Source organism: Meriones unguiculatus, chromosome 7 (assembly GCF_030254825.1).
Source record: "Meriones unguiculatus strain TT.TT164.6M chromosome 7, Bangor_MerUng_6.1, whole genome shotgun sequence".
NCBI classification, from domain to species: domain Eukaryota; kingdom Metazoa; phylum Chordata; class Mammalia; order Rodentia; family Muridae; genus Meriones; species Meriones unguiculatus.
The window spans coordinates 104,506,664-104,529,006 of record NC_083355.1 but is presented as its reverse complement, the minus strand read 5'-3'; the positions used below and the strand labels follow the sequence as shown (position 1 = coordinate 104,529,006).

Genomic DNA, 22,343 nt, shown 5'->3' with positions numbered 1-22,343 from the left:
GAGAGTAAAACCAGACAAGTATAAGCCAGAAAGCTGGACATGGTGATGCACACTTGTAGTCTCAGCATGCGGAAGGGTGACAAGTATGAAGGCTGCCAAACTCAAGCTCAGCCAAGAGTGCACAGCTACTTCAATCCCAATCTGAACTAAATAGTGAAACTTTGTCATAAGAACAAAATCCAAAGAAAGAAAGCCATGACAGAATAAAAATGAGAAAAGTAAAATTTTCAAAATTGTTTTCGCCACAAAGATGAACACAGATTTCCAAATAAAAAGTACACATAATACCCATTCCCAAAGGGAGCAACTACTTAGGCCTGACTATTTAGGCATGTTACAGTAAAATTTTAACACTAATAACAGAAAAAAAAACAAGCAAACAAAACCAAATTAAAACGTTTTAGAGGGTGGATAAACTTGCCATTGTTAGCTAAAAACAGGCCTGTCATCCCAGATCACATTTGCCAGATGAGGCAACATCACTCTAGCCAGATCAGCTTGGGGAAAAGTGAAAGTTCACAATAAGTACGCAACCCAAGAGAAGAAAACAGGTAAACAAAAGCTATGTCTGAACAAAGGGGAAGCTGGCATACCTGTACTCCCCAGCACTCTGGGAGACAGAGGTAGATGGATCTCTGTGAGGTAGAGGACAGCCTGGCCTACAAAGTAAGTCCAGGACAGCCAAGGCTACACAGAGAAATCCTGTCTTGAAAAACAAAAAAATAAAACAAAGAACAAAGGGGAATGTTTTTAAAAGCCCTGGGGGTAGGGCACCTCAACAGTTAGGCACACTTGCATGCCTTGACTGGAGATCAGATCTCAGCTTGCACATCCCAGCTAACAACTGTCCATGTATCAGAGTACCAGGGGATCTGACAGACTCTTAGCACTAGGCACACATGTGGTAAACATAAAAACATGTAGCCAGAACACTCAGATACAGAAAAAATTTCTAACACAAACCCTAAAACTCTAGGAATATGCTGCAGAGATGCCTCTGCAGTTAATTTGCTGTTCATATTTACTTATTTATCTGTTTACCTTGGGACAGTCTCTCTACATATCCTTGGCTGTCCTGGAACTCACTCTGTAGACCAGGCTGGCCCTGAACCTAGAGCTCTGCCTGCCCCTGCCTCCCAAGTGCTGGGGTTAAAAGCATGAGCTACCAAACCTAGCACTTCCTGCTCTAGCAGAAAAGCAGAGAACAGTTCCTAATACTAACAAAGGCAGCTCATAATGGCCTGCAACTCTAGTTCCAGGGGACCCAATGCCAACTTCTGAGCTCTGAATGAACCATGAGTACATGAAGTGTTTATCCATGCATTTGAGTGTGCACATGAACACACTCAAATAAATCTTTAGAAAAGAAAGAAAAGAAAAAAAAAAAAAAAAAAAAAAGAAAGCTAGCTGGCTGGCTGGCTTACTCCAGGGAATACCTAAAAATCTAAGAAATAAAATGTGTATTTGCTTTTGTAGTAGGTAGTTCCATAAATAATTATGTTGTTATTAAGACAGGATCTTATGCAAACTAGGCTGGCATCAAATCTAAGGATGACACTGAATTTCAGATACTCCTGCCTCCAAGCCTCCAAGTCACCACACACTCTTTATCAACATTTAGAAAGAATTTACAAATCAAAGAACCTTAGTTAGGAAAACAGAACAAAATATAAATAAATATCATCAACTCCTGTAAAAATAAATACAACTCAGGTCAAAAAGATAAAAGAACTGTACTTCTTGAGAAACCATTTTTTAGTCCAGCCTGGCCAAGAACTTGTGATCCTTCTGTCCCAGGCCCTCAAGACAAGTATGGGGCACAATGTTCAGCTAAAATGTCAATTTTCTTAAAACTCAAAATATGCCAAAATTATAGAACAGACGCTGATGACCACCAAGGAACATTAGAATTAAAAAGGTAACTAGGTAACTTAATCTGAAGAAATACAACGAGAGAGAAATGATAATGCTGACCAAGTTTAGATATTCAAAAACAGACCAAACAGGTAAGTTAGAGGCATAAAGCTACAGCAAGATGGTAAGACTGAAATTAAGAATCTAAGGCCCTTTTACTATTCGGGGTAACCATTAACTCAGAAAAAATGAAAACATTAAAAAAAAAAGTATAATTGGAGACCTCCCCTCAAAAACAAACAAATAAATAAAAAAGAAATACAAACCAATAAACAGGAATAGAAACTACTCTTACATTGGTTGGCAATCCTAATAAATGATCTAATAATCCAAAAAAAGGGGGCAATCTTGAAACAGATTTTTTAAAAAACCAAGGTTAAAGTATTATTAGCTCAGAAGTTAAGAGCAGCTTCTGCTTTTGCAGAGGACCCACGTTCAATTCCCAGCACCCATGTGGCATCTCACAACCATCTGTAACTCTGATCCCAGAGGATCTAATCTCCTTTTCTGGACTCTGAGGACACAAGCACTCAATGTGGTGCACAGACATGCATGAAGGCCAAAGCACCTGCACACGTAAGATAAGTCAAGTTTTTAAGTCAAGCTTTATGATACTTATGATACATGTACACACAGAGAAAAGGAACACTGAAGGCTGTCAAGATGGCTCCGACACTGGCCACCAAGCCTGACAAGCTGTGTGTAATCCCCTAGTTTAACCCATTATATATGGGCACATAATAGAAGGAGAGAACCAAGTCCCACAAACTGTTCTCTGACACACACACAGTATTTCTGTAAATGGTTTCCTTTATACAAGAAGAAAAAAGAAAGAAGCCTGAAGATAAAAAAGCATGGAAAACAAGCACAGGGCCAATTCTAAACAAAGGCTCCAAACACCACTGAACAAAACTGACTTTAAGATAAAGCCACGCCACCTTTCTTTAATCCTGGCAATAGGCAGCAGAAGGAGGCCTACATAGAGAGATCCTATCTTAAAAACTGATTGGTATACAGGATCATGAAATCAAAGCAAAACAGTGCAATTAGCAGAGAAATAGTAGAGTCTATTTTCTTCCCAGATAATATAAAATACACAAGCAAGTACACTGTCAACAATGTGCTGTCTAGAATATACTCTCTCTAGATCATATGGAAAATAGCCTCCAATGCTATACTTTGAAAGCACTTGCAAAAAATCATTTGTGAAAGGTGAAAACTGTGAGAGAAATTAAAAGCACTCTGATAATGAAAACATACACAATAAAAGTAGCTCTCAAGAGAAAAATACAGTTTAAAGCTTACTGGAAAAAAGAGGCTAAAATAACTCAGAAAATGATGGGAAGATATTACTGGAATAAAAATCAATGATATAAAAACAGACATCAAAAAAGAATTAATATTAGTGTTTTTGGAATAAATATGAAAAAACAGGCATAATAAACTATAGTGACAGACTGACTCAAGACAAAAAGAGAAAATGCGCACATACTGGAAGATAGACAGGCAACAGAGGCCAGGGAGATGAGACTATTCTGTCAATACTTCATGTCAACCCATCTACATATTTAGATTCCAAAAAACCTGTCAGCTGAAGCCAGGCAGTGGTAGCACACGCCTTTAATCTCAACACTGGGTAGGCAGGTAGATCTTTGTAAGTTTGAGGCCAGCCTGGTCTACAGAGCAAGTCCAGGAAAAACACCCTGTCTCAACCAATCAACCAACCAAAAACCCATCAGCTGAAACTGTAAACAGTGTGTTCATGTAATATTCGTCTGTGCTTATCAGACATATCTGTAGTAGTATCTGATGCCATTTCTACTGAAACTTTGGTGGTAAAGAAAGACATTTAGGACTGAAGAGACAGTTCTAGTGGTAAGAACACCTTCTATATGAGCGTAAGTTCAGATCCCCAGAAACCATATAAAAGCTGGGCAAGGGTATACCTCTTTGTATCCCAAGAATTGGAGGAAGTTTTGAAGAAGACAGGTGAATCCCAGGCCTGGTGCCTATGGAGGCCAGAAGAGAGTGTTGGATCCAGTCATATCTGACTTCTCAGAAAGCATAAAACTTTAGAAACAACAGCAGTAACTACTTCTCCAACTGTACCCACTGTAACAGATGCCCCCCCCCCCGTGCTCATTTCCTTTTCTTTTATGACAGATTTATTTTTTTTATTTATTTGTTAAAATGTATTTTTATTTTACATGTACGGGTATCTTGCCTGCACCACCTTCAGGCAGTGCCTGAAGAGGCAAGAAGAGGGCAATGGTAAATAGTTTTATAGATGGCTGTGAGCCACTGTGTGGGTGCTAGGAATTGAACCTGGATCCTCTGGAAGAACAATCAATGTTCTGAACTGAGCCATCTCTCCAACCATACCTACCCTCATTTCCCAAACCAGGAATTGGCAAACACTTTTTATTTTGGGTTATGAGAAATATACACTCTGTTGCAACTAGTCAATGAGAGGAACCAAACAATCCTTTCATGAATTTCCATTCACGAATTGTTACAATTGGTTTCAAAGAAATTTTATTTATAAAAACAGTTCCAACTACTATTATTTGGTTACCAGTCATAATTATAGGAGAAAACAATATAAATGCTCAACTTTACTCATGTTTTCAAGACAGTGTAAAAGTATCATTCAGCTAACCAATTAATTAGTTTCTCTTTTGTTTTTGTTGGTGTTTTGGGGAGATAGCTTGTTCTTACAACTGAATCTGAAAGAACTCATTTTAAGGCAATTGTCACCCTTATAAAAATGAAATGACTGTGTCTTTGGCCAATGGGAACCTTTTAGATAGATTACAGTTCCAGAATCCTTTTGCCATACCTCTAGCAATAGCTTTCTTTGCTAGCACAGTACACAGATACTTGAGAAATCATTTTCACCTTTCCAGGATTTAATGGGGGTTAAGGAAAGAAAGAAAAGAAATGCATGGAATCAAATATTTCATGAAATTAACAGGCAAATGGATAGCACTAGAAAATATTATCCTGAGTGAGGAAACCCAGACCCCAAAAGACACGCATGGTATGTACTCACATATAAGTAGATATTAGCCCTGAAGTAACTTAACTTTGTCAAGTTACAATCCACAGACTTGAAGAAGTTAAGCAACAAGAAGGGCCCAAGGAAGGATGTTTGAATCTCACTTAGAAGGGGAAATAAAACAGACATTAGAGGTAGATGCAGGGAGAGAATGAGTTGGAGAGGGGTTGGGGAGGGAAATAGGAGGGATCAATTGCGGGGAGGACTGAAGAAGAGAGAACTGGAAAAGAGAACTGAAATTGGTGTTGGGGGGCAGAGTTGGGGGTGCAGCTCTGGGATAAGCCAGAAACTTTGGACAAGGGAAACTCCCAGGAATCTATGAGGCTGACCCTAGCTGAGACTCTCAGAAACATGGCATATGGAACCTGAAATGGCCACCTCCTGTAACCTGGCAAGACTTCCAATGGAAGGATGGGGACAACAACCCACTCACAAAACCTTCCACTCAAAATTTGTTCTGCGTTTAAGAGCCACAAGGATAAAGATGGAGCAGAAATTGAAGGAATGGTCAACCAATGACTGGCCCAACTTGAGATTCATCCCATGAGAGAGAGCCAACACCTGACACTATTAATACTGCTACACTTGCAGACAGGAGCCTAATATTACTGTATCTGAAAGGCTTTCACTGAGCAGCTGATAGACTCAGATGCAGAGATCCATTGCCAAACATTTAGATGGAGCTCGGGGAATCTTGTGGAAGAGGGGACAAAGGATTGTTGCATAATAGTTGCATGCCTTGGTTTTTATGTGCGTCCCATAACAACTGGACCACAGGCTCGCCAAGCTTTTGGATCCCTTTTCCCCTAACTGGGTGGCTTTGTCAAGATGCCAAGGCAGGCTGATATCCATGGGAGGCCTCCCCTTCTCTGAGGAGAAAAGGAGAGTGGGTGGAGGAGGGGAGGAGAGGGGGAGAGACTGGGAGAAGAGGGAAGGACGCTGCAATCTAAATTAATTAATTAAATGAAAAAAACTTTAAAGTTTCTGAAAAGCACTGAAGTCTTTACAAGATCATTCTTTGAGTACATAATTCATCACTTTCTCCATAGTATAACTAACTGATATTCCATTGAAACTTACCTGAAAATATTTAGTATCCCATGGATAAAGTGCAAGAGTAAAATGGTTAACTCTTACCTTGAATTTTTTCTGTAGCATCTCCTTTTGCTTCATCTTCTTTAGTAGGGGGACTTATTCTGGGGGCCCTGCTTTGCCCCTGGACCATTTCTGCTAGCAATTCTTCTTGAGAAGTTCGAGTTCTAGGAGCAACTGGAAGTGTCTGTTTCTGTGGAACTTTACATAAAAGCAAAAAAAAAAAAAAAAAAAAAAAAACAACAAAGGTTACTATTTCAAAACTCCACGGTTTACAGCACATATTAAATACAAAGTCCATCCTTGGGTTCAGGATAGTTAAGGTGCTCTAAACAAAAACAACCTAGCTTTTCTTACAATGTTCGTGAGAAAGACATTCAGCTTATTTGCCTTATTTGTATATGCAGCATCTAAAGCTTGAATCTTGGCAGTCTGGAGGTTAAGGCAGTAGGACTACAATAAGTTCTTGGCCAGACTGGTCTACACAGTAAGAGCCTGTTCCAAAATCCAAAGGAACCAACAAAAAGCTACATGCCATGTTACAATACAACATGTATGAAATAACCAGATGCAGTGATTCAAACTGAAACTTAAGTAAAATAAGCAAAGAATGAATGCTATTTTTAAAACATTCTTTTGTGACAAGGTCTCACTGTAGACCAGTCTGGTCTCAAATTCACTAAGTTGAAAATCATGATCTTAAGCGCTTGTCTCTATTTCCCAAGTGCTAGTATTAAGAGCATGTAGAACCAGGTTCAATGTGATTTCTTAAAATGTAGGAATCTCCAACCACTTTTTAAAATTTCTTTTTATAATTATGTGTATTGTCCATATGTACATATGTGTACCATGTGTAGACCTGGTACCTGTGAAGGTCTGATGAGAGTGTTGGATCCTTGGGAACTGGAATAGTTCTGGATAGTTCTGAATGACCAAGTGGGTACTGGGACTGAACCCAGGTTCTTTGGAAGAGCAGCCAGTGTCCTTAACTGCTGAGCCATTTCTACAGCCCAAAACTCTACTTCTGAACTAGCTGGAGAGACACTTGTTAAAAGAGCACTGGCTGTGATCTATGAAAACCAGGAGCAATAAACTTATGTTATAAAGGATCTACTACACTTGCCTGGAAAATAAGCCGCACAAAGAGGTTAGCTCAAGAAGTGCTGCCACTGACGTAACTCAAGACTCAGTAACACACTAACTTAACCTGTTAGAGACTGTGCAAAGGACAACTTAACAGCTTGAACATAATTAAAATTTGGGTTTTCTGAGAAGATATTTCCATTACAATTTGTTCAGTAAGAGTGGGGCATGGTGGCACATACCTTTCATCTCAGTACTTGGGAGACAGACAGACAGATCTCTGTACTAACCTAGTCTCCATAGTGAGTTCCAGGACAGCCAGAGTTATATAGTAAGAATCTGCTTCAAACAAAACACCCCCCTCAAAAAAGATTTGCTCACTAATATGGCGCTTAATTAGGCTCTATTTCTATAACAAAACGAGACAACCTTGATTTACAACCTGCCTAGGCATTTTCATGGCAGAGTAGGACCCTACAGGCAGCTCTAACAGGAAAATCTTCATTAAGCTCCAGTCTGCCATTAAGTCCTGGTTCTTTTCCCAGGAAAAGCTTACTTCTCTACTGACAAAATGACCCTCGACAACTACTGTGGGGAATGGGAACAACACAACACTAGGGTACTGAAGTAACTGTAAAAATATTTTCTGCTGTGTTAATCTCTCATTTGTCCAAATGGTCAGACTTGCAGTCTCCTGTCTGGATTTGGAGGTGGGACCTGACAAGATTTAAGGATGACAGCATATAGGGAACATATAGGCATAGCTATAAAACTGGTAAATTTTTCTATTCAAGGTTGGTTCCCTTTTGTGCATTAGCTAGAACCAATAGAGATATCCTTTATTAATCTGTGAGTACTTGAAATGATTGTTGAGTGGGAAGGCATACTAATTTTGTAACAGTTGTTCTGCCAAAGGACCAGGGTTCTATTCCCATCACTGATAGCTCACAACCATCAGTAACTCCATTTCCAGGGGATCCAGTGTTCTTTTCTGGATTCCATGCAAGCAAAATACTCAGAAAAATTTAAAAAGCAATGTATTTCAAAGTCATGGAAACTCTTTAAAATTCTTATTCTAAGTTACATCAGAAGAATGAATGTGAAGTAAACTGTTAGCGCATGTGCACACTTTTATCTGATCATCTTTATTCTATATGCCAAAATTTATTTAATGCCCTATGTTCGAGGTTAAATGAGGGATGAGGAGAAGCAGAAGGTAGGTAAGTACCAAAAATGGTTTACTTCAATTCAAGAAACAGTCAAGTATGACAAAGGGCAAGTAGAAGAATGCTATAAGGGCAGCCACCAAACTCATAATAAAAACTGGAAGATAATTTCCAAGTTAGTCATCTCTATCAGCTCAGTACCACAAAATTTTGCACTGGCTCCTGCAGATGAAAAGGTGCACAGAACATAGTAGCAACACAAAACAACACGCACCTTTAGCATTTTAGAATGAGGTTTCTGTAAGAAAATTTTGTTGTAAAACCTTGACACCTCAGTATTTGACATCAAGTGACTTCAGTGCTTCTATTGAAATTAGGGTCAAAACAACAATTCTCTGCCTTGCATTCTATTACCAGGCTCCACTGAGGGAACAGACTGGCCCTACTTATATAGCAGTTTTAAACAAATTTCTTTCTTGGGTTTTGGGATGCAGGTCAGTGGAACAGGGCTTTCCAAACATGCATAAGAGCTTGAGTTCAATCTGCCAGCAAGGCAAAAAAGAAAACACAAAATTTCTCTAGCTTCAGCAACCTGTTACAATCTGTTACAATTCCTTTTATACATAAATACATATATAATATTGAATTAAGTGGCATTAATATGAAAGTCTCATTTCTTTTTTCAAAATCCCCTTTATAACTGTGGGTATTATCTATTTATGCACATCAGAGCTTACTATGTTCAAAAAACTCCTATGACAATTTCTTGACCTGGTGAAATCTTTTAAAACCATTCTTCTAGAAGAATTTTATTCTGGTCTTGGTATCTAAAAGGAACCTTACACATCAACTTAAAGAAGCAATTGTTACCAGCACAAACATACTACATTGAAATTACCTGCAGAATAGTTAGTTGTTTTTGTTACAGACTCTTGAGCTTCAGAGATAGCCTTCAAAATTAGATTCTTGTTAGCTTGTTTAGAAGGTGGAAGAGAAGGTCTAAAAGAGTTTTGAGAAAAGGTATTTTTATAATGTTTTAAATATCAATTCTTTACAAGCTAACCATCTATTACGCCATCACTCTATAGCCTTCTGTTTTAAACACAGCAGTGATCATTTTTAGACCATGTCAATTAGACTGGAGCCCTACATCTTTTTAAAAAAAAAATGACTCTGCATTAACATATTCTCCCTCACTAGTTTCTAATGGTCTTTGCAATTCTCTCCAATTAAGCAAGTCCTCTTCCATTAGTATGTGCCTTTCCAAACCCAGGCGATGCTGCCAGACAGCTCAGCAGCAGAGCACCTGTCTAGCACTCGCATGCAGCCCCCAGGTCTCTTCCTCAGCACTGCCAAAAGAACAATCACACAAAGCCCTGCAGCTGCATCAAGCAATTCAGGATTAATTTACAGCCATGGTCACGCACCTCCTCTCTGGCTTTGCTGGTACTGACACGCTGCTGGACAAGCTTCCTATCCGGGAGCCATAATCCTCATCTTCTTCTTCCTCTTCTCCATCATGGCTAAATCGTTTTACTTTAACAACTGAACTTACCACAGGCAACTTTCTCTTCCGAAAGTTTTCGTCCTACAATGAGATAAATTTAAGCTTACCTTTCGTTAAGAGAAAAGTTCTACCATAACAATATGGTTTTATTTTAAGATGATCTTAAGAACTGAAAGATCTTTCTTTTTTCTTTTTTTTTTTTAAAAAAAGAAAAAGAAAATACCAGCTTGATGTGATGGTGCATGCATGTACCACCTGGGAGGCAGAGGCAGGTGGATCTCTGTGAATTCGAGGCCAGCCTGGTCCACAGAGTGAGCCCAGGACAGTCAAGGCTACACAGAGAAACCCTGTCTCAGGAGGAAAAAAAAAACAAAAACACAGAAAAGAGAAAACAAAAACAACTAATTTAAAAGAACTTTAAACTTATTTTTATAACAGCTGCACACAGCACAGTTGGGGAAACTATTAAAGGTGAGTTATGTAGTTGCTTAAACTTAAAACTAACACATCTACATAGACACCACAAAGAAAAGTTCTACCACAAAAAGAAAGGGTAGGGCTAACTCAAACTGCCAAAATCACAAGGCGTATGTGGATGAGATAAAATCCCTCTGGAGAGCCAGTCCAAGAGAGGACACTGTTTAAGATAAACACACAACGTGTTTTACTTAAGTAACACTTGGAATCCATAACAACCATCTCTAGCCAGAATCTATATCCATCTATACAAACCTCAATACTCATTTTATCCAAGTTGCTTCTGAAGAAGGGGCTGTAGGTGTCTTCTGCACTGCTAAGCACTTGTGGTTCGCACAGATGTCCTGCTTCATACACCTGGCTGCTCTGGACATCCAGCTGCTTGGCAGTGGGAGCACTGCTTTGCTGCTGATGAAGCTGCAGCTTGTTTAAATGAGTGCCGGTGTCTGCATTTCTACTGGCAGGTGGTCGATAAATTTCAATAGAAGGCCGAGAAGAACCGTATGTAAGTGTCACTGTAGGTTTTTTCTGAGATAAGGGGTTCTCCTGAACAAAATTGAGATCTTCGTCAATGAGATCATCTGGCTCTGGCTTGATGTCAATTACATCTTCAGAGGGTGCTGGCTCCCTCAGAGGTTTCACGGTTGACATTAGCCGGGTGGAAGCTCCATCATCATATGAGTGTCTATTAAAACAAAGCATCGTGACGAAACTAAAGCATTATCCTCTAATCTTCAAAGAATGCTTACTCAAAAAATTTTAATGAGGATGTATGGATACTTTTTAAATTTTCACAACTACTTTCAAATTATATTCATTCTTTCAATTTGTTTTTGAGACAGGATCTCACTATGTAGTTCTGATTTGCTTGAGATTCATCCACCTGCCTCTACCTCCCAAGAGCTGGGACTAAAGGCTTGAACTAGCACTGGAGGGATGGCTCAGTGATTCTGAGACCTGGCTACTCTTTAAGACCACCCAGGTTTGATTCCCAGCACCTACACAGCAACTAACAGCTAAGTGTAACTCCAGGTGCAGAGGCTCCAAAGCCCTCTAAAGGACTCCATGACGCTGTAAGCACATGGTACACACATACATGTACAGGCAAAACACCCATACATATCAACTTCAAAAAAGATTAAAGGCTTATAGCACCATACCCAACCCTCATACTTTAAACTTTTATTTACATTTAAAATAAAAATCATATTCTGGTCACCATTAGTTTGCTCAAAAACTTACTACCGGTTATTGTTTGAACCTTAGGGGGCCAGGGAAATGGCCAGAGTATTAGCTGCCCTTCCAGAGGACTGAGATGACCCACAATCAAAAAATCCTATGACCACTTCTGTCCTCTAGAGGCACCAGATATACATAGGGTTCACAGACATGCAGGCAAAACACCTATACACATAAATAAAAATGAAGTAACAAACCTGGAATGTCCCATACAGGCTCATGTGCTGATCTCTTGTTCACTATGATAATTTCAAGGCTATGGATTTTTTTAGGAGGCAGGACCCAATTGGTCAACGTATGTCCCTAGGATCTAGGAGTAGACCTTTGCTGATAATATCCAACCCAGGTTCTGGTTTAGTTTTCTCTGCTCCCTCGTCGTCCACTACAATGTTAGAAATCTCTTTCATATGTTTGCTACCATGAACACTCTCTCATGCTTCCAATGCTGTGATGAGCTATCAGAGAGCCATCTAAACTGAGCCAAAAACAAATGTTTTTCTTCCTCCTACTAGATGCCCAGCAACAAGTGACAAGAAAATAACTAACCCATGAACACTTCACTATTTCCAAAAATTGTTGAAAATAGGAACTAAGGGACATAATAATTAACATAAATGTCATATCCGTGAACCCATCTGGCCACAGTAGACACTGGACTTTTACCTGACATTAGCGGATTTCTGCTCCTGTGAACTTGTAGAAACTCTGGAATCCCTTTTTTCCGGTCTAGAGCTAGAAACGGCCAGGGGAGGAACAGCAGCTTCGTGCCTTCTCTCATCTCCCCGACTGAAACTGCTCTTGTTTGAAGGCACGTTACTATCAAAGATGCTGGTGTCAGGAGACTTTAGACTAGAGGGCTCTGTGAAGAGAATGCATGATCCTGGTAATCTCTCTCTCATCATCAATTCAAAAGCAATACATTTAAGATAGAAAAGATTTTTAAAAATAACTTCAGTGTTTGTTTAAAAAACAGTAACAAAACAACAAAAAAAGCAAAACAGTTCTCATGAAGCCCAGGCTGACTGGATATAATGCCAAGGATGACCTTGAACTTCTGATTCTCCTGCCTCCACCTCTGGAGTGTTGTGATTCTGGGAACGTACCATGACTGTTTTTTTCAGTAGTAGGGACTGAACCCAGGGCTCCTTACATGCTAGGCAGGCACTCTATCAACTGAATTACATCTCTAGCCCAGGTTATAGTTTAAAAAAAGAGTTGGAGTTTATTAGGAGGGTTTAATGTAGGAAAGAGATAAGGCACCTCATAAGGATGTGGGCATGGGACTTTTAAAGGAGAACTCCCTCAACAATGATCTATTATTATTATTTTGCAAGGGCATCTACACTTAAGTTTTAAATACTAGGATGCATATTTGTATGTGTATTCTCATTCCATTTCATATTTAGTAGCTGACTAGTATTCTTACATATTATTAGCACTGGACATTTAGATAACTTTCAGTTATAAAACAGCAGGCGTCTTTAAAGTTAAAGCCTGTACACATTTAGCATGTCTTCCCCTGACAGTCAAATCACAGTACGGTTGCTGTTCTTACAGTTTAAATGAACAACTGCTCTAAGTCACTGGTATTCTCTCAGAATAATGACTTTAGACAGGAAAGGATCGCATGCTCTAACAAGCAGAGATTTCAAAAAGCCCTCAAGTTTACAGAGCTTACCAGCTGTAACAGAGCGAAGCTTATCTAACACACCATGGAGCCTAAAACAAAACAAAACAAAGCCTTCCTTAAGAAACAATGTTTCAACTGCCACTCATGACATTAAATCCACATTAGTTCTTTTAAAGACATTTAATGACACCAAATCAAACTTTCCAATAACACATTTTTTCTTTAAAATGCCTTACATAAATATCAAAGAAGTTAAAAAAAATTACTTTTTCAACACCTACCAGGAGGAGGAAGAGGAGAAGGAAGAGGAGGAGGAGGAAAGCAGCAGCAGCAGCAGCACATGGGTAGGAGTTCAGCTCAGCAGCACAGCAGTTTCTTTAAGTATTAGAAACTGAACCTATAGCCTCACACATACCATACGAGCACTCTAAGTCACGGACACACATCACAGTTCTCTTCTTACTTTTTGAGACAGGGTCTAAGTTGCCTAGGCTGGCCTTGAATTTCTGAACCTCCTACCTCAGCCTCCCAAGCTAGGATTACACTGTGTCAGTGTAATCCTCCCGTAGCTAGGATTACACTGTGTCAGCAGATTCAGAACAGAATGTAAGGAAGGAATATGCAGAAGACCCTGCACCCAACCCACAGCACCAAAGAACAAAGAAGACGAAGACATTATCTGGCAAGTCTTGATTTAAAAAAGCCATCTTGCTCCTATGAACTAAAGATCAGCACAGCTTACAGTAGAACGAGCATCCTTCACAGAGAACTGTTTGCCACATCTGTTTTACCTGTGTGAGTGTGTTCTCTGCATTCTTTCCTCCTCCTCTCTACAGAGTTAAACCATGGACCGTGTACACAGCTAAGCACAGTCTACCACTGATCTATACACCCTCATCCAGCAGTTACTATTTCTTTTAACTATTTACATGGCTTCTTGGACAATGTAATTCTGAGGTGGAAAAAGTTAATAAAAGAAATATTGTATCCCCCTTTATTGCAGCTATTATTTTCAAAAGTAATAAAATAGGCTACAACTTTGCTTTAAGATAATCCACCTTAGTAGTTACATAAAAGGCAACTATTTGCACAACCATCCTTCCAAAATCCTCTCACAAACACCAGAGTTGCCTATTGTTTCATTTAGACTCCATTTTCATGGCAATTTCCTCATGGACACAGTGATTTCAAGGTTAAAAAAAGAAAAATCAGGATGAGGGGGCAAAAAAGATCAAAAACAAAAAACAAACAAAAGTACCTCAGTGTAAAGTTATAAAACTGACAAGAAAACAAAAGCACCTACAAGCACCAAAATAGGCCTGGGCTGCGGGTAGAGATGGGACAGGACAGGACAGGGACAGACATGACAACACATAACTTTCCATACAAGAATATTAGGTTCAGATGTGACTAACGGAGTTAATTCCCAGAGCTCATGTACAAGCTAGGTGTAATACTAGCACTCATAAGGCAGAGACAGGAGTCCCTGAGGTAAGCTGTCTAGATAGACTAAACTGATGAGCTCTGGGTTCAGTAAGAGACCATGTCTCTAAACAAAGAAAGTGGATGAGTGATTCAGTAAGACATCCAAGGTCAAATTCAAGCCTACAAATATAAACACATACATACATACACACACACATCTATCTTGTGCATCTACATATACAAATATGCATACATACACAAACAAAAAATTAAAAATCAGTGACTAGAGTAAGGACCAAAGTGAAGACAGGATTCTTTGCATCAGTACATGTGAAACTGTATTTGTAGCAACATGAGAAACTGATTTTAAGTTCAGATTCAGCTAACGGTATATTGGTTTATGAAATGTCTTAAGCAGTCCATTAAGTCATACGAAAAAGAACCTTACGAGGTCAGTCTTCTGGCTTGGACCAGTTAGACTGCAGGTTTAACCAAAGGTCAGGTCATAACAATGCTTATGAAACAAAACAAGTTTTTGGACTACTGATGACTTTAAAAAGAGTTATTCACAATCATACTATAATTTCCTTAGCCAGAGGCACCATGACCATTTGAAAACAAGTTATATATATCCACAATGAGGGAGTATGTTAACATGTATGGATCACTGCACTCTTAATAATGTACTCCAAAACTGTGCAATATAAAGCAGAAAATTCTGCACAGATTTTCATAGTATTGCCACAAGCACCAAAAGGCATGCAGTTGGCAAAAATATTATGAAGACTTTCCTGAACCAAGATACGAACTGGCAGCCAGGCTTGGTGGCACACACCTGTAATCTCAGCACTCAGAGTCAGGTGGATCTCTGTTAAGTTCAAGGCCAGCCTGGTCTACAGAGTGAGTCCAGGACAGCCAAGGTTACAGAGAAACCCTGTCTCAAAACGAAAAACAAAACCACACACACACACACACACACACAAAAAAAAAAAACCAGCTAACCCCGTGTGAACAGGAACCATACTCCTTTGTGCTTCTCCTCAGATTAAGCAGGCTAAGTGCTCACTCAGCTTGTCCATCATCAGCTGTCGCGGCAGATGACGAGGCTTTGGTCTGCGGGCCCTCGTACGAGCATTTCCTACCTGTCATCACACTGACTTTTCCAACTCTCACCCAACCCTAACCCCAACAACGAGCTGGCCCTCTTAAACTGATCTCATCCTGAGGGCACGTGTGGTTTGATAACTGGCGGCCCATTTTGACAGGAAAAATAAGGCTGCACATTTGAAATTCCAAACCGTAAAGGTGTCAGAGATGTTTGTCAAATGGAGACAGGAACGTGTCACGAAAAAAAACTTAAAACAAAGATAAAGGAAATAAAAACGTTCCCCACAAAAGGCAGAAGCCAGTCTAGCTCAAAATGCAGTGTTCACTGTTTGCAAGTAGTTGTCTTGGGGTGGGGGTGGTGATGAGTGCAGAAGGTGATAAATACAAAAACGCTAATACACATCAAGCCTTCTATGGTGCAGACACATCTGCACACATGTTGTGCATCATCTAGGTTATCCTCACAATAATATACAGGTGATTTACTATCCCCATTTGCAGAAGGAGAAACCTCCAAGGGCCGTGCTTCACAGCTCATAGCCCGCCTCTCCACAGTGAACCTCACAGACTGCCAAGAACCTCCTTCTAGACAGAATACCAACTCTGACTTTGCTGAGGCAGATAATCAGAAACATACCATACGGTGAATCGAACTGTGTTGTTCCCTAGAAACAGGGACAGGTCCTCTGTCATTTGGTCCTGACTTTTCTTGTTGGCCACCATCACCATAATGTAATCAGGAAGTTCTTCATCTATTTAAAAGGAAAAGTATACCAAACTTTTAAATGTTTCCTCAGTATTTGTTTTTGCTCAAAATTAATGTGCTTGAAAACAGAGAAATAGCCTGGAGAATTCGTACCTCACTCTAACAGAGGATGGACAAGAAAGCTCAGCTTCCATTTTCCCCTTTCACCCCACAAATACTTCCATTTTTAAAAGGCCGGAAATTAGAAAAAAAAAACTGGCGTGTTTCTAGTTATAAAACTAGGCACACAGGGTCATGGAATCAATAGGGAGGATGTACTGGTTTGTAAGAAATTTTTCAATGCCCATCAGTTTCAGAAGCTTCTAATCAGATACACATACGTCCTCAATAACTCCATCGTTCAGCTTTCTGCTCAGGACAGTACTCGTTTCTCCAGAGAGCATACTTTGACTTAGTAAAGGGGAACTTCAATTACTCTTCGCAATAACTTCCAACACCACCACATACACTAAGACTGCGTAAAACTCTACAGCAAAGACAATACTCAGAGTTCAACTGTTTAATAACAAAGGATGGAAAAGTTAAACGGCAACTCAACTTCGTTCATCCTAACAGTGACAGCTACACAATGACTGTAAAAAGCCCAAGAACACATTAATAAGAAAACAAAGTCATCATGAGGAAATGTAATTTATTTTTAGGAAAAGTAGGTGTGTGTATGTCTGTCTAATGTGCGTGTGCGTGTGTGTATGTATGGCTCATGGGGGTAGTGTTTTTAATTTCATGATCCTCTTCCCTCAGCCCTCCCAAATACTGAGATTACTGACATACACCTCCACACCCAACTTCAAGCACATTTTCATTAAATTTTCCTCAACAACTAAAATATTCATACTTCCTCATAAACAGAAACATTCATCTGCCAGAAACTTGTTTCCAGAGAAAACAGCTAGAGGCTGAAGAGATGGCTTAACTATTAAGAGCTCTAGAAGCTCGTTAGAGGACCCAGGTGGAATCCCCTACACCTACGTGGTAGCTCACAACTGCCTGTAATCCCAGTTCCAAGGAATCTCACACCCTCACAGAGACATGCATGCAGGCAAAAACACCTATGCACATAAAATAAAAATAAATATATCATTAAAAAGAAAGAGGGGGCAGGGAAACATCTAAAGTCCAGAATAGAAGCAGGACAAAAGAGAAGGCAGTGCTCCACGGAAGGCTGCAAGAGTGAGAAAATGGCCAATCTTTGTTTCGAGGAAGTTTCAAAACCACCCCCAGTGTAACTGTGTTAACTAGGCTGATCCTTACTTATATGTCATAGCTGCTATGACCCAACACTAGAAACTCAGGAGGGTGAGCACATAAGACTGCTGACATCCTTGGGCTTTTCTCTCACAGCGCCAATGAAATGACTGCTGCCATTGCGTCAATTAATGTTTTCTAAAATTTCATGACATCGGTGGTTATCTTGGTACAGAATGAGGACAAGGAAAGATGTAACAGGTTACAAAGCCAGAGCAACTACTGGAAATTTAGGAAGACGAGAGTATGAACAAATATGTTTGTGTTTTAAGTGATGCTAGTGAGTCAAGCAACAGCTCTTGTGCACGATGTTAGGCAGTCTCAAGTGAGCTGCACACAGTCCAGTGGACTTACCATATTGACTGGCAACGGTTTTAGCTATATGCATATTAAGACATACCAAATACACTAAAATACAAACACATACGCTTCAAATATGTGCAATTTAAACTATCAATCAGTTCTCAGCAAAGCCTTTACCATATACATGTTGTCTTCTGAGTAGACAATACAATGAAAATTAGGAATCTAACGCAAAATCAGCATGTGGTCATAAAATATTCTTCCAGAGTCCCAAGAGATTGATGAAGTGCATTCAAATTAGTATAGTGGAGACAGAAGACAACAGTACGTGCTGGGAAGGTTCAGAGAAGCTCTTGTATCTGGATGTGAATGAAAACTGGACTGTCGCTGCTGAACCACTGAACTGTTCACTGAGCGTGCATGACTTTTCTTACTGCTTGCTTTAATACTCAAATACTCAAACATTTACCCCAGAGTTGTTTTCATAACCTTCCAGAGCTCTGGGACTCTTTTTTGGGCATAAAAAAATATGAGAAGCTGTGACTGGTAGTGGGGTGTGCCTGTAACCCCAGCACCCGGGAAACTGAAACAGGAGGATCAGTTTGAGGCTGGCACACGCCTCATGATGAGCAGAAAGCTTGAACTGCACATACGAGGCCACCCTCAAAGTGAAAAATCCTGAAAACAAAAGCCACGCTGCTCCGGACAGTGAAGTATATACGTCTACAAATAAAGTAACTAACTGCAAACTTAAAAAAACAAACAAAAAACCTTGCTTTACTTCAAAGACTTGAAGTCTGACTTTTAACTCAAGGACAGATATTGAACAACCAGGCTTGCCACTAGAACTTAAGGAATTTCCAATTTGGGGAGGTTATGGTGTTAAGAGTTTATGGAGGCCCTAGGTTCATGTAAAGAGCAAAGAGAAGACAGGGACATACATAAAAATCTGACAAGCAGCAGAAGGGAGCAGCTGAGCCAACATGAAGAGTCGCCGGCACGCCACAGCAGCGCTGGCATGGCACAGGGGCCCCTTGCTCTAACAGAAGCGCCAAGGACCCCAAACCTGAGCTCCCAATGTTCAATCTGACAGGCGCTAATGTGGCTCTCTCCACACTTCATTGACTTTTTATAAAAAGTAATACTGCTGCCCATCCCAGCAGTATCTTCAGAACAAACAGAACTATCAGGGAATGTTTTAAAAACTAAACATCTTGGTTTGGAATTTGAGTGACACATGCTTGCATCTCACATTTGCCATCGACTAACACTGTCCCACATGTACAACGGGTCCCTCACAGCTGGTATCCACTAATCATTAAAAGAAAAACCAATTAAAACTAAGAAAATTCTGGTTCAGCTTCAGGTTTTCCTATCCATGAGGAGTCTTAACAAAAATTCTGAAAAAGACACCTCAAATCCACCTATCAAATGTAATTCATAAACTAGTAATTCCCAACCTGTTCGGTCCCTTTCTCTGGTTGATATGAATTGCATCTACTAATATAATCCACAAAAATTTTAAATGGAGAATTTTTAAAGAATTTAATTATTAATGAACCAATTACCTGCTAATAGCCCAATTATATTAGCTTAATAAGTTTTTCTAGAAACTAAGGTTTCCCAGACAAACAAACATACAACATAGTTCTAAGCGTGACTTTGATCTCTCTACTTCTATAAATCTCTTTTGTATCTAGTCTAAAAGACAGATCAACTCTAATCTGTTTCTTGCACTTAATCTGTGATAAAGTTGTTTAATATTGACATATGTAAAGAAAACCTTAGTCCCATAAATATGTACTTTGGGTATTTTAAGTCTTTCTAGATCTTGAGGCTATCCTTCAGTGATACCACAGTAAAACTCAAGAGACAATGTATTAGCAATATGGAGTGTAATAGAACACCAATTAATTCTTGGTACCATTAAAAGAAAACCCACCTATACAATTTTTCCTGCCTTCTATCTTTGAATAATTTAATGTGTAGTGGTCACCTGGACAATACTAGTGTTCTGGTGGACCAAGGACATGTTGATATACCACTACATGAAATCACAGTTAGCACCTCCATAACCGTCATCACCAAATCTTTCAGTTCTGGAAAGCTTTCAAGTTCAGAGTGGTAAACCCAAATTTTTAAAGGTTTAATTTTCATTTGAAATTTCAACTTGTTTTTGGCAATAAAGACTATTGGCTTTTTGCAGGCCTACTTAAGTGTACAAAACCAGTTTATCACTTCTTAGAAGGTAAAAATGTTTCCACTGCTGTGATAAAACACTGTGACCAAAAGGTACTTGGTGAAGAGAATGTTTATTTCCTCTTACAGCTTATGGGCCATCATTGAGGGAGGGCAGGGCAGGAACTCAAGCACACGCTGCTGACTGGCTTGCTCTGCCTGCTTTCTTAAAACACCCAGGATCACCAAACCAGGGTAGTGGTACCGTGCACAGTAAAGTGGGCCCTCCCACATCAATCAAGAAAACGCCCCACAGCCTTGCCCACAGGCCAATCTGGTAGTGGCATTTTCTCAATCAAGTTCCCCCTCTGCCCAAATGACTCTAGCTGTGTCAAGTTGGTACTTAATAGTGGCTACCTTAGTTCATAATCACTAATGACTTTTCTTAAAAGCTTCTTATCAGCTCAGTATACTTCAGTTTTCCAAGCACCTCTCTATCCTTACAATTAAAATACTAAAAAGAGGTCATGCGAAGCCAGTTTTCTAAGACAGAGTTTCACTGTGTAGACCTGGCTATCCTGGAACTCATTCTGTAGACCAGGCTGGCCTTGAACTCCCAGAGATCCTCCTGTCTCTGCCTCCCCATTGCTGGGACTAAAGGTGTGCACCACTACCTTCCAACTGAGGAGCCAGTTTTAAAAGCATCATTTTATCTGTTTCATCGGTAACATTCCAAATGGAACTGGCTTTTCTTTTCTTTTCTTTTTTTAAATCTACAAGCAACCTGGTTCTAGTATAATCTGGTGTGGCTCTCTTTTTTTAAACTCGGTGCTCCAACCACTGCTTTCATATATTCCAAATGTGAACATAGTGGCATGCCAAGCCTTCCAACGATTATGAGAACAAATGTGACTCTGCAGGTCGATAACGGCCTCCACTACTTTCTTAGGCTACCCATGATTTTCACCTGAAGCCGCCAGCTGTGGAGTCAGGACAGGCCTCTTTCCCACAACCTTGTTCAAGTACACAAAGTATTTGTACAACTGGGATGTTATCATTTACATTTTCGTGGTGATATTTTCTATGTGTAACAGGTAAACACTGCCTAGCCCAGAGTAAGCATTCAGCCTTTAAAATATAAAAAAAAAAAGAGGGAAATAATCTTGTTACCATTGTAAGGTTCGAGTGGGATGAATAAAAAATAAATAAATAAATAAAATAAAATCCTAAAACATAAAACCCCTGAACCAGCTCTGTGGCAAATGCCAGAAGCATCGAACGTTCAAATCTAAAATGACAGACCTCAAATTCAGTGGTCCTGATGAAAGCAGCAACAGGAAAAACAGAACAAGATTCAGACAAACACTATGGGTGAAAAACGACAGCTTCAGCGGAGTACAAAAAGCTAGACTATTTCCAAATAACGTCTTAGACGAGAGATGGCAGGGGTCGGGGGTAGACTCGAGGCGCTGCAATAGTTGGTTCAATGATAGGAGGGTAGAGGAACCAGAGAGTATTCGATTTCAAGGTAGACCACCCAGAGAGCTTTTGGGCAAACTCACGCAGACACATCCAGCCAGCTTGCAAGCCCTACGTTACATTTAGGCGAATGACGAGAATCAACTTACCCACATAAGCTCCTAATTCTTGCAATTTCCCCTTAATGGCACTCTGAGGAAGAGAAGGGGGAGGGGGGGAGAAGCAAAGGTGCCTGTGAAAACCGCGACAGTCACAAGAGAGCGGCCCCGCGCGGTGGGGGAGGGGACGCCCGACCCCCGCGCGGCGCTTCCCGCAGCCGCCGCCCCGGTGGCTCTCTCGGGCCCGCCGGCGTCCCCCCGAGCCGACCGCCGCGCCTGCGCCCCGTCCAAGGCGGCCGGCGCGGAGGAGACGCGGCAGGCCGGGCCCACCCGCCCCGTTACTCCTGGCAACCGCCTGCCCGCCATGCCCAGCGCCCGCCGACGCGGGCCTCACCCGGATCTTGCGGCTGATCTCAGTGCCGATTTCCATGGCTCAGCGGCGGGCGGCCGGGTCACCACGGCGCGGCGCTTCGGTCACCTGGAGCCCGCCGCGGGCTGCTACCCTGCAGCCTGGCCCCGCTCCGCCGCCGCTCCGCCTCCGGCCCTGCGCGCTGCGTGTCCCCGCCCCTGCTGGCG

The 22,343-nt window shown here is 40.6% G+C and overlaps 1 protein-coding gene across 4 annotated transcripts in view; it reads right to left on the bottom strand.

Moving 5' to 3' along the window:
- Nucleotides 1–22,343, bottom strand: part of Zc3h14 (zinc finger CCCH-type containing 14) — a 46,350-nt gene extending 24,007 nt beyond the window's left edge. For 3 of the 4 annotated variants that reach the window (XM_021663969.2, XM_021663970.2, XM_060388019.1), the window contains exons 1-9: nucleotides 22,162–22,343; nucleotides 21,819–21,861; nucleotides 16,336–16,450; nucleotides 13,215–13,255; nucleotides 12,200–12,395; nucleotides 10,553–10,982; nucleotides 9,741–9,901; nucleotides 9,212–9,312; nucleotides 6,110–6,265 (exon numbers count right to left, since the gene is read on the bottom strand). In XM_021663969.2, coding sequence (XP_021519644.1) covers nucleotides 6,110–6,265; nucleotides 9,212–9,312; nucleotides 9,741–9,901; nucleotides 10,553–10,982; nucleotides 12,200–12,395; nucleotides 13,215–13,255; nucleotides 16,336–16,450; nucleotides 21,819–21,861; nucleotides 22,162–22,197 — 1,279 coding nt within the window. In that variant the 5' untranslated portion in view covers nucleotides 22,198–22,343. The remainder of the gene's footprint in view (nucleotides 1–6,109; nucleotides 6,266–9,211; nucleotides 9,313–9,740; nucleotides 9,902–10,552; nucleotides 10,983–12,199; nucleotides 12,396–13,214; nucleotides 13,256–16,335; nucleotides 16,451–21,818; nucleotides 21,862–22,161) is intronic. The other variant, XM_060388018.1, reaches the window with a different exon arrangement.